The following is a 13,715-nucleotide window of genomic DNA, read 5'->3' as shown; positions in this document are numbered from 1 at the left end:
GGTAAGTTTCCAAACCACCATTAACTGAGTCTTTAAAGTTAATCATCATTTTTCTCAAGGGCATAATATCTGAATTGATGAAACTTAAAACCATTTTGGAAAAAAGCAGCATCCTGCCATCTTCTAGGTATCAACACTTTGAGAAAAAGTTAAACTACACAAATACTTTTCTAAGAGATCTCAAAGAGAAACGAAGTATTTTTCACTGCATAGTGGCAATTTTTAAAGTAATATACCTATAGATAACAAAGATCCTAGCTTCCATGCTTTGTGTTAAATCAATAAAAAAATTCAATTGCAAAATGATCTATCAATGTTTCCAGTAATACTGCTACAACAATTTCCTTTTAATGGCTCATCAGTTATTCGATTGCTGTGAAGGTAATATGAGGAGACTCATTTAGCAACATATTATTACATCATTTTAACATGAAGTAAGGCCCATCAGGCATTATTAAATTAGGCTGAATTTTGCAGTATGTCAGCAGCATTTTATGTACATTAATAGCAGAGTTAATGTTCCTTGGGGGATTCTGTTGACAAAAAATGGTTTCAAAGTGGCATTTGGATATAATTTTGTAGTCACTATTGATATTTCCCTCTATTATTGTGTGGTTAAGATTTTTATGTTGCTTGTGAATAGGTAAGACAAAATGGCAGCCAATTAGCTGTTTATTTTTGTCTTCTCTGAGTCATTATAATAAATGTTTACAATACAGATTTTTCTTTGAATTGGTATCACACTTTTTTTTTTTAACTCTTAAATTTCCTGAGTCTACTACTTTGGCCTAAAATCAGCAATGCTATCTCTATTACAATTTCTGCTGGTATCTGCAGCAAAGTCAGAGCTAAGTCACAATAATAAACAGTAATGTCATTGTTCTTTTCACAAAAAAGAATCCCTCCTCTTGTTTTAAGTGCCCTCCTTTCTTCATTGGTAGTATTTGTTTTTACAGCAGTATAATCTTCTCTCCTCTGTATTGAATTTGGAGGTTTCTGCTCTGTGGATTATGCATTCTTTATTAATTCTTCAGAAACAAATGTTCCCCTCACTTGAATATCTTTAAATCTTGCATATAGCAATACTGTTACTTTATATTTCATACATTCCATCAACCATGTTTTCTGGTTCATAGGCTTGCCAAACTGCTCCAACAAGTTATAAACTGTTAAATAGTGATCTAAAGGTAACTTCTTTTATATTTCATATAAAATACTTATATGTGACTTACACAGAGGGCCTGGGCTTCTCAAAGCATAATTCCAAATCCATCTGAATTAGAATCACTTGTGGCACTTGTCAAAAACTTAAATTCCCAGGCCTCTCCTGTGTAAGAGGTAAGAGCATAGACTAGATTTCAGGGGTATTGTTATGCTGCAGTATAGCTGCAACATATTTTTCAAAATCAACATAGCCCTAGGGCCTCCCTGGTGGCCTAAGGGTTAAGTCTAGGCCATGCATTTTGAGTTTGAGCCAGGGTGTTAACCCATAAGACAAAGCAGACCTCTTCTGTCTCACTTGCTGCTCCCTTCAGCAGTGTATATCAGTAGATTTGCCTGCTCTGCTCCTCACTCTGTCTCTGGTGAATCCTCTTATTCCCCCCAAACTCCTACATCTCTGGCCTATATCCCAGTTCTTCTACGCAAAAAACAAAACAAAACAAAAACAGTGGAAGTTCATTTAAAAAAAAGGCAAACAAAAAACACAGCCCAAATCCAAAGATCTAGGCTCTTTAAGCTGTGACTAGATTTCATATGGATTTATCAAAAAAGTTTAACTTAACTGTGACCCCACTGTCTTTTTAGATGTCCACTGAAAACAATTCCCAGTACCAAACTCCTTTCCCCTCTACCAGAATATCTATCCCAACAGTAGGACCATGAAAAGAACTTACAGGGGTTTGATGATAGCATACCCTGTAAGTGGAGGGGAGTAAGGACACTGATGACAGCTTGGAAAGAACTGAGGAAGAGGATGGTAAAAATTATACCAATTCCTCAACTGATTTTCTCTGAATTAAGAAGAAATATGGCTGAAGGAAATGGAAGAGTGGGGGGAAGCAAATATTGTTAAAAATGAACAATGATATAAATAATAAAAAAATAATTAATAAAAAAATTTTACTTGTAAAAAAATAATATTAAGAACTCAAAATAATTTTTGCTCTGTGGGTTATATGACTCAAAAGTTCAAAAAATATGAATTTATTTTTCCAAATGTTTTCACAAGTACATGAAGTTTAATCTTCAGAGTCCTAAAGCAGACAGAGGTAGAAATTGCTAATTCTACTTTTCAAATGAGGAAATCAATGTGGCGATGGGATTTAAAGTTTAAGTTGTCTTAGGACTACCTTGTTACTTGTAAAACTGGAATTTCAACCTAGGTGTTCTGATTGGCATAATTATGGGATATGTATTAAATGGAGTACTACTGTTAGCATGATAGTTAAAATTGACTCATATACCCATATCTGAAATTAAGGTGGGCCTCATGAAAGGCATGCAGACAGCAAAAAACAAGTTTAATATATTTTCTTGCTACACTATTAATTTTGGCTTGATTCTAATGGGAATCTTCAGATTAACTGAGTGTTCAGGATTCTCAGTCTACAACATAGGGGGGTGGGAGTGCAGAGCAGAGAAGATAGCTATTGAGTAGAAATGCATCATGCTAGGGAATATGGAAGAGTTGAAAAAAAGTCTAAAAATTGGTTAGATGCAGGATTGGAATGGAGAGGAGTAAAAAGTGTATACAAAATATGTATACAAAATAAAAGTATGTAATAATAGTATGTGTTAAAATATAATATTAAATATTATACTATCATATAATATTAATATCACAGGATATTAATGTATGGTCAGTAATGTATTAGCAACTTTGATGATTTTATGAAGAAATATGCAAAAATCATTTTCAGAAGTATTTTGTAAGGGGTGAGAAAGTTGCTTTGCTTCCCGTTAAAACGAAAGTGGGTTATGAAAATCTTGGATATTAGAAAAAGTCTGTGAACTGAACTGAAGAAGGGAAATGTTAAAACAGAAGGCAGAAGAAAATGCTTAACTGCTAAAAAAACACCATAGTTAGTCACAAATTAAGGTAAAATAAATTGGATATGTTTCTACCTCCCCTACTAAAGCCTTTCTTTATATGTTAAAAAAATCGCCTCACTACTTCTATATTTATTAAACTTACTTGACATCCTGGTAATCCGGTGTCTCTGCTGTACAGGGAAAATGAGCCCCTTTCTGATGTTTTTCCTATAAAACAAAGAAAATAATATTGGCAATCAATTCAGCTTCATGGTAATGATACTGGGGTTTGGAAGTAGAGAGGACAAATTAGGATCAAGAAGATAACATTTAACAAATACAATTTTAAAACAATCACCATAGTCAGCTTAATAGTCAAATTCTGACTTGCTAAATAAAATAGCACATATTTTACTAAAAAAAAAAAAATCTTCATTGTGTAATATTTAAAAAAAAAATCAAAAGAATGGATAGTTATTTAGCCAAGTATATGACTCCATGAATCTACTGGTAAGAACACTGGCTTCAAATTGAATATTTCTATCTCTCTCTCTCTTAGATATAATTTAAATCTCACTCTAGATCCCAAGAAAACCATCATCATAACACGGTATATATAATTGCCATATATATTTTTTACCTTTTAATATACATTTATGTACACAGTAATAAGCATTACTGTTTGTGTTTAATACATTCAAACAGTATCACATGATATCTTCCTTCTGAAATTTTTGTTTTCATGCAATAGTATATGTTCTTGAGATATGTGTTGATAATAGACACCTAATTCAATTTTGACTGCTATGAAATGTCCCATTATCCAATAAAACCAAGTTCAAATAATATCCCATTATCTAAACAGGGGAATACCTATTTCCCTATTTAAAAATAAACATAGTGGAGAAGGGAGTAGGATCAAAACAAGGGTGGGGGGGGAATTTTACCGGGATGATAACCAAGATGAAAATGCATACATTGTACAAAAATGAAAAATGATGTAAAAAATATATAAAATAAACTTTAAAAAAAAGCAGCTGGTTTCTGTTATCATGAACAGTACTAAAACAAATATCCCCGCAGCAATTGTTCTGTACACACACATAAGAGTTTCTCCAGGATAGACACAAATAAGTAGAACTGCTGGATTAAAGGATATACAATTTCAACTTCACAAAGTATTGCCTTATTATTCTCTGAAGTCATCATGGCAAATTTATACCCTTCCTGGAAACGTGTAAGAATTTCTGCTGAGACTGAATTTACAATTCAAAAGTCAGATGGTGAAGTGTCAAAAATGGTACTGGCCAGTTCAAGAGGGAGAGCAGATGTCCCATAGTGCTGGCAATTGACATCATTTATTTGCTTTTTGACACACTAGAGTTGAAGTATGTTCAGTAAATTTACAAATGTTTTCAACTAAACAGTCACAGATAGATACGTTGCTAAAAAGGTATCTGCAGGGATCACAGTCTGATGTTATATATTTTTTAAAGATTTTTTTAATTTATTTATACATACAAGAACTGGGGTGTAGGCCAGAGGTACGGGGAGTGAGAGGATTCACCACAGAGAGTGGGGAACATAACAGGCGGATCTACTAAAATACACTGCTGAAGGGAGCAGTGGGTGTGACAGGAGAGGTCTGCTACACCATGTGGGTCAGCTCCCTGGCTGGGAATCCAACTCATGTCGCAGTGGCTGGTGATAGAGTGTTAGCACTGAGACTTTTAACTCCTGTGCCACTAGGGAGGCCCCACAGTCTGATGTTATTATCAAATGTGAAGGCACAAATGAAAAATGACAATTCCAGAATTAACTTTTTTTAATTCCAAGGTATCAGCAATGACAATACCATTAAATCTCACAAGAAGTTACAAAGTATCTAAAATTACTAAGGTTCTAAGAACTTCACCATAATTTTATAATACGCACTGAATTATCAGCTTATAGTTGTATAACAAAATATGGTTACTAGTCTACACTTGGGTGATCTAATCTCACAAAACAAGAAACTGTACATTTATAATTATGACTCATCGAAAGTTGAGGTCCCTTTTGGACCAGGACAATGGTAGAGGTTGAAGGGAAGTGCCCACTAAGAATGACTGGCAGAAAAGGTACTGGGAGGAAAAGAACAGTACACACCTACAGTTTGAAGTTATTACTTTATTAATCAAATAAAGTTTATGAAATATTCTTCTCTGGAAGAATATATTTACACATATGTCCAACAAGTATAAATACCTGTTATATATTAAAACTTCATAAAATGACAAACAGCCCAACCGAAAAATGGGCAGAGGGTCAAAACAGACATTTTTTCAAAGAAGACAACAGGCATTTTAAAAGATGTTTATCACCTCTTATTATTAGGGAAATACAAATTAAAACAACAGTGTGGTATCATCACACACCTGCGAGAATGGCTATTATTCAAAGACAAAAGCAAGTGTTGGAGAGGATACGAAGAAGGAACCCTTGTATATTGTTGCTAAGAAAGTAAACTGGTACAGCTATTATGGAAAGCAGTATAGAGAATCCTCAAAAAATTAAAAATAGAAATTTTCATGTGATCCAGTAATCCTACTCTGGGGTATTTATCAGAAAAATACAAAGACAGTAATTTGAAGAGATAGATGTACCTCTTTTATGCAGCATATTTACAATAGCCAGGAGTCAGACACAACCTATATGCCCATTATTAGATGATTGGATGGAAAAAGACACACTTCTTTGTCCAATCATCATCTATTAGAGGGCATGGAGCCATTTTCAATGTTGAATCTTAACAATGAACACCTGAATCGTATGCTACTTATATTACCAAAAATAAACAAAAAATTAAAAGCATTTCAATATATGTCCTTCTCAAAATATTTAAGAAAATACTGCCTTTAAAATCAAATCATATTTCTATACTTGGCAGAAGAACTGGGAGACTACATTAACACATTAAACAAATAACAAAGTTAAATTAAAAAAGACTATCAATAGCGTGTCATTCACCACAGTAGAGACAATCAACTTACAGGCTGAAATATGCACTAATCATTTTTTTTTAAAAAAAGATTTATTGATGCATACAAGAGCTGGGGTACAGGCCAAAGGTGTGGGGCGGGGGCGACAGGATTCACCACAGACAGAGTAGGGAACAGAACAGGCAGATTGACCAAAGTACACTGCTGAGGGGAGCAGAGGGTGAGTCAGGAAAGGTATGCTGTGCCATGTGGGTAGCACCCTGGCTGGCCGGGGAATCAAACTCATACTGCAGAGGCTGCGGACAGCTTCATAGGTTGCATCTTAACCCCTTGCATCAACAGGGAGGCTCTAAAGTCCTTTTTACCCTACAAACTCCTGTTCTTGACAAATTGCTTTAATAAAGACTTAAAACTAAGCAAAAACTTAAGGTCTTTTATGTTTTCACTTAAATATCCTAGTAAAGAACTCTTTTTGGTGAAGGTAGAAAAGGGAAGAAAGTAAAAGATCAATACTGTATTAGCTCTCCTTTAAATAAAGCACAGCTTTCAAATACAATTTTAATTTAATTGTATTTAACTATGTGGAGACTATCCATAAGATACTGTTTTAAATATACAGTTTTAAAACTTACTTTCCTGTGTCTATTAAAATTCCTAAACTTTCCCTTTCACAAAGGATATTCAAATCAGAGAATGAAAATTAATTTAATAAAAGCTAAATACACTACAAAGTAAGTTTCCTCTGAAATAGAAAGTTGAGAACTTGTTTTTAAAATGATACTTAGGGCCTACCTGGTGGCACAGGAGTTAAAAGTCTCAGGGCTATCAAGCTGTCACCAGCCACTGCAGCATGAGATCTTGGCCAGGGGGCTGACCCACATGGCAAAGCAGCCCTCTCCTGTCTCACCCACTGCTCCCCTCAGCAGTATATTTCAGTAGATCTGCCTGTTCTGCTCCCCACTCTGTCTCTGGTGAATCCTCTCACCCCCTGCACCTCTGGCCTACACCCCAGTTCTTGTACAAATAAAATAAATCTTTAAAAGAATAAAAATGATAATCTATTCAATGAGATTTTTTGAAATGTAAGTAACATTTTTGCTTCACCTTTAATTTATCAGAAACTAGTGATTTCTTAGGAGCTTAGAAGTTTGGGTACATGCATAATAATGTACATTACTCCTGAGATTTAAAGAATATTCATCTTTAATTCTTTCAAAATTACTTTTCACAAAAACTATTTTCAGGAATTAAAAAGAATCATATAATCTATTCTATTTCAGGTGGCTGGCAAATAACAAAAACTTCTGGCTACTGTATTATGGATTTCTGCTAACTTTTACATAAATACATATAAACACAGTATGTGGACAGTGTTAACAGTAAATGTCAGCGAAACACAGTTTACTTAACATATATCTAATTTCCCTTGAAACAGCAATGGAAAAACACAAAGAATTTACTGGGATTATTTGTGTGGGGGGTATTAGCACACCATGAGTTCCTTTGGCAGGCTTCTCAGAATGTTTTTAAATGTACAAAACCAATTATATAGTATTATAAAGAAAGTTGACATGTTATCATCAGAATGTTAAAAAAACAAATTTGTTGCATGGTAATGTATGTATTTTTTTTTAATCAACACATTAAATAGTAAGCTCTAGAAGCAGAGCTATTAACAATGGTAATTGCAAAGCATAAATGATATTTAAGCTATCTACAAAAACTATATTATGCAATGAGAATATCTGTTCTAATGGTGATAAAATCATAGGTATTGCTAGGACTCTTGCTATCCTCCTTCAGAATTGAAGGGCTTACTAAATTTCACTTAGAATTTGGTAAAAATCAAAAATGCCATTTTCCCCTGCTCTAAATCATTGATTTTCTTTGGGCTAAGACCCCAATTCTAGTAGAAAAGCAACATATTTCTAGTAGATATTTATGTACATGGTAAATCAAGTCACCAGACATATTTTGTATCTTGTGTGCAAAAGCATTTTAAGTAGCTTGATTACACGGTTTATACTAGTGAGACTCTGTATTTTGATCTCAAATTGACAATTAAGAAATGATAGGTGATTTTGACTGACCTGAAGTGTTCAAACAACTGCTCAAGAAACAGCTAATTACTAAAGTTAACCTAGTTGTTTAAGACACATGAACTAGCACAGGCAATAATTACTCTAACAAATTTTCTCAGTACTGAAAAAAAAAATCTAAGTCATCTTGTTCCTTTACCAGTAACATACTTCAAGATACAACTCTTCACTGCTTGTTCCAGAAAGAAATTAATGCTAACATTAGTCTGTAAAGACTTCTTCAAAAGATAATGGCAAAGGACATAGTCAGTAGCCAAATTGAGGTTGGGGATAGACAGGCACAGTTCTATATTCTCATTCCTCTCCAACCCAATTACAAACACTCAGAAAAGGAAGAAACAAGCTCAGAATTATTAGGTAACTGAAAGAACCAGAAGGCACAGCTGTTTGACACTACATTCTTTTTCTTTTTTAATTTTTTTAAATGATTTATTTATACAGGAACTGAGGTACAGGTCAGAGGCACGAGAGGGTGAGAGAGGGGAGTAGAACAGGCAGACAGACCAAAGACACAGCTGAGGGGAACAGCGGGCAGGACAGGAGAGGTCTGCCGCACCACGTGGGTTTCTCCCTGGCTGGCTGGGAATTGAACCCGTGCTGCAGAGGCTGCGGACAGCTTCACAGCGCAGCACTCAACCTCTGTGCCACTGTGAAGCCCAAAACACTGAATTCTTAACAGCATGTTATACCACCCTTTTTCTGGCAGAGGTTTAGAATTCTCATATTCTGATCACACTCTTAGGTATTAGATAGAACCCAAATAAAGCATATGATACAGCAATTCCACTCCTAGATATTTACCCAAAGGACAAAGAAACATCAATTCCAAAGAGCACCTGCACCCCTATGTTTATAGCAGCACTGTTTACAATAGCTAAGCTTTGGAAACAACCCAAATGCCCAAAAATAGATGACTGGATCAAGAAGATGTGGTACATATACACCATGGAATATTACTTAGCATTCAAAAAAGATAAACACATGCCATTTGCAGCAACATGGATGGCGCTGGAAGGGATCATGCTCAGTGAAATAAGCCAGAAAGAAAAAGAAAAACACCGGATGGTCTCCCCCATAGCAGGAATCTAGAAAATTTAAATAATGGACCAGGAAAAAGAATAACTATAAGAAAGAAAATATCAAAATCAACAAACAACTACGAACCAGAGACACTCTGTGGGGGATGGGGGGCGGGGAAAGGAGGGATTGGGGTCAAAATAAGGGGGTTGTAATTGTAAGGGGGATATAAAAATAAAATTTAAATAATAATAATAATAATAATAATAATAATAATAATAATAAACAATTTTTCTGTTTAGACCTACAGGTAGCTTCTACGAATCAACCAACCCAGTAATAGATGTGATACTTACTTATTCCTGTTGGAAAAAAAGCCTTAGTGACAATCATTCCAAAAATGATTGGCAGCAAAACCCTACTACTCAAAAAAACGACTCTGGATATACCTAGAACATGATCCATTGTGGTGATTTCTCTCACAAGTAATTGCTATTCTTTCAGTTCTTACAAAGGGCACATGATGTTACTCTCTTGCTTCAAGTGACTGTCAGAAAAATACCTATTGAGATATTGTCTTTTTGGGACTCAGTTTGACTATAAAATCGAACAAGTTGGACACGATCAGAGGTTGCATAATGGCATCTTTAGAAACTGCAGATGACCAGTGCAGGAATTTGTTTGGGTGGATATATTTAAAACAATTTAACACTATTAATTGATATGGTGGCCATGCAAATGCACAGTGCAAAACACCTACTTCAGAGACCTAAGAGTTATAGCTATGCTGTGAAATCCATGACTGTGTTTGCACCAAAGGACCACTGGCTTCCAACATATTTCAACAGAATATGGTGGAGAAATTGATGCACACCTGTTCTGAGACACATGGCATTTCTTTGTTGACTCACTTTGGTTTAAGTAGTCCCTGGGTTTTCTGCTTAACTTTCCATAAACTTACATAGCACTCAGGGACTCTTTCGTTTTCTTTCCTTTATTCTCAAGGTCTTGAGATTGCTGTGGACATGGTGATAGGAAGAAGCACTTGTCTACTAGCTGTTTATTCTATATAAGATACTGTGAAAGGTGCTTTACTTACACTGATAGTACAGTTTCTAGTTTCATTTTTCTTCTTACTAGAAATCCAGTTAATACTAAGGAGTGACTGAAGAAAGCTACTAACAATTGTGGGATATGACAATAATACTTGAGAACTCTTCTAGATCTCAATCTACTGGCTTGGAAACATGCTTTTTAAAACTCTCCAGTCTAGGGGCCTCCCTGGTGGCGCAGTGGGTTGAGAGCAGCGCTGTGAAGCTGTCCGCAGCCTCCACAGCGTGGGTTAAATTCCTGGCCGGCCAGGGAGATACCTACATGGTGTGGCAGACCTCTGCTATCTCAACCGCTACTCCCCTCAGCAGTGTATTTCAGTCAATCTGCCTGTTCTGTTCCCCACTCTGTCTCTGGTGAATTCCCTCACCCTCCTGTGCCTCTGGCCTATACCCCAGTTCTTGTATAAAGAAATAAATCTGAAAAAAAAAAAAAAAAAAAAAACCAAAAAACCTGTCCAGTCTATAAATATTCTTTTCCTAAAAATTCAAAACCAAAAATGCTTCATGAGGAAATGACCAGAGATAAAAATATATTATGGAAGCTACTGTAGAATTTATTTCTGCAGCATTCCAGTACTATCTGAAAATTTCCAGCAAACTAAAGCTTACTAACTTCAATGAATATATATGCCACTCAGGACATAATTGTTGACTGCATGATCAGAGTTGTATAATGGCATCTAGATATACCTAGAACATGATCAGTTGTGGTTTTTTCACTCACAAGTAACTCAAATCAGAACAAATAATGTACCTAAATGTTTGAAAGTCAGTATTATTTCAATGTTTATTTTTCTTTTAAGATTTATTTTTATTTATTTATGGATATAAGAACTAGGGTGTAGGCTAGATATGCTGGGGGGTGGATGAGAGGATTCACCAGAGACAGAGTAGGGAGCAGAACAGGCAGACTGACTGAAATACACTGCTGAGGGGAGCAGCGGGTTTTGACAAGAGAGGTCTGCTGTGCCATGTTGGGTCAACTCCCTGGCCAGGTATTGAATTCATGCTGCAGTGGCTGATGAGAGTGATAGTGCTGAGACTGTCACCCCTGTGCCACCAGGGAAGCCCTCAATGTTCACTTTTCTAATGCATATGGATTTGCACCTAAAAATTCAAACTTATCACTTACTAAATAAAAAATTCCACAACCTATCATTTAAATATATGTAGCATTAGACTGTTTTGTTTTGGGGGGGAAGAACAGAATTCCTGGATATTTTTAAAATGTTACCTAAATCAACATAACTATGTTTCAAAGTGAATTATTTCAATATATTAATGAAGATCTTTGTCCATATTTAGTTTTTAGAGAAACAACAAAATCCTTCTGTAGGTAAATCAAAGTATTTGGGCACAAATCTAAATTTGATCACCATTTTGAATACTTTTCTTCATGGATGTCACTGAAGAGTCATTATTTACCTCACTTCTTTGCACATGGAGGTTTTCCTCTTATTTTGTGGGTGAAGAATACCTAAGTTTCATGCAGTTGAAATCACACTAACCACTTGGAAAAACATAAAATATCCTACAAAGTATGTAAACCTGTAATGCTGTTGGTATAACAGCAGAGATCTAGGAACTGTAATTACTGGATTGAGTTTTTGGCTCTTGTTGCTTTCTACTGAGCACACTGGACAAGTTACAAGTCACTTAACATCAATGGACCCACTCACTCTTTTAGGAAAATCAGCTCAGTAACATGTACCTCACACAGAGCTGCAGAGTTTAATTAATGCTTATAAAGTCCTTGGAAGTTCTTGTCTCAAAGAACCTAGGTCAATGCTACTAGAATGACAAGACTTCATTTTAGTAGCAATTTGCTCAAACTTGCAGGAAAAAAATCTAAAAAGGATCTCAAAGTAACTTTTTTTTTTTTTAAAGAAAAGAAAAGAGAAAGAGGGCTTAAACAAAATGCCTGCCTATTTTCTTCACAACAATTTGTTTAAGTATTACTGGCCAACATTTGTGCCAAGCACACTGCTGGCTACATTGAAGATATTTAAATATCTAGTGCCAACAAGCACAGCTGCTGGACTCTCTATGCCCTCCTCTTGTTCACTCCATGCCAAATTACTCACACAGCTATGAATGATGAGGCAGCAGCATAGGAAAATGCCAAGTGTGAGTGAGATTAGTGATAAACTCCACGATCCCTATAGAGGTCAGTCATTAGCAAATTCCCAGTTGTAATCACTTTTCTAAGCTAGCCTTTATCTCATCACTTATTCCATCTTAACTCTGCACTAACTTCCTGTGACAGGCATCAGAAATGTAAGCAGCTTCCCACTCAATAATTCTTAAAGAATTGTAAGGCATCAATCAAGTATCTCAAGGATAATCCCTGAGAAGAGCACACAGTCAGACACTGGCAATTTGAAAAGGGAAATTATTTGAGACTAAAGCCCGAGAAGAAACAGTCGAGGATGCAAACATTCACCAATCTAGCTATCCTCCCTCATGTTCTCCATCTAAACTCAGATTCACACATCAAATATAAACAAATAGAGAAGGATGAGAAGATTCACACAAAATCATTTGCCTTTTAGCCATTATAACCCCTGGATGAGGACATTAAAATGCAAGACTCACATGGAGGTAGGGCAGCTAGGTAGTTAAAAATTAGTAACGAACAGAGTAGAAAAAGATATACATTTTCATCAATTTTAATCATTTATCAAATGTTTCTGGACCATTTTATGGTCTAACTGTAACTATATGTAACACATATAGTATTCATTGTAGAAATGATAGCCCAAAATGTAAATTCTACTCCTTTGAGACATTTTACTTAATTACATTTTCTAAATTGTCCCTGAAAACATGTACATCTTGCATTGTTACTTTTAGGTTCATTATTTAAGAGTGTTCTCTCATTTAATGTCCCCACACTTCCCCAATCACATGTTCTTTAGAATTTAAAATGAAGATGCTACATTTTTATTACAATCCAAGAGATTACAGAACTAGGAATTATTTTTGTCTGCATTTTAGGTGAAAGTATCATTAATGCAATTCTCAAAAAATACTCAAGCAACTTTGTATCTTAATGTTTATCCCATTCTTAAAAAAGGATTGGAAGGGCCTCCCCTGGTGGTGCAGCAGTTGAGCACTGGGCTGCTAAGCTGCCACAGACTCTGCAGCGCCAGTTTGATCCCCGGTCACCAGCGAGGGTCCCACATGGCACACAGACCTCTCCTGCCACATCCCCTGCTCCCCCTCAGCAGTGTATTTCGTCAGTCTGCCTGTTCTGTTCTCTGCTCTGGCTCTGGTGAATTCTCTCACCCTCCCGCGTTTCTGACTGTACCCAGTGCTCGTATAAATAAATAAATTAATTTAAAAAAAAGATTGGAAATAATTCAATTGATGCTTTACAACTTTCTAGGGAAAGTTGTATAAATTGAGTCAATCCTTCAAGATCTTAACCTTGTCTATCTCTATCAACCTAAAATAAAGAAGAAAAGAAAAGA

The 13,715-nt window shown here is 35.6% G+C and overlaps 1 protein-coding gene across 7 annotated transcripts in view; it reads right to left on the bottom strand.

The window, feature by feature from the left end:
* The window catches only part of TCF12 (transcription factor 12), a gene marked incomplete at both ends in the record, with an annotated part of 325,036 nt that overhangs the window by 116,304 nt on the left and 195,017 nt on the right, over positions 1 to 13,715 (bottom strand). For all 7 annotated transcript variants that reach the window (XM_084240807.1, XM_084240804.1, XM_084240806.1 and 4 more), the window contains one exon: positions 3,197 to 3,261. In XM_084240807.1, the coding sequence (XP_084096933.1) occupies positions 3,197 to 3,261 (65 nt within the window). The remainder of the gene's footprint in view (positions 1 to 3,196; positions 3,262 to 13,715) is intronic.

This window comes from Talpa europaea, assembly GCF_964194135.1.
Source record: "Talpa europaea genome assembly, chromosome: 8".
Taxonomy (NCBI): Eukaryota; Metazoa; Chordata; class Mammalia; order Eulipotyphla; family Talpidae; genus Talpa; species Talpa europaea.
This window is presented reverse-complemented; position numbering and strand designations above follow the sequence as displayed.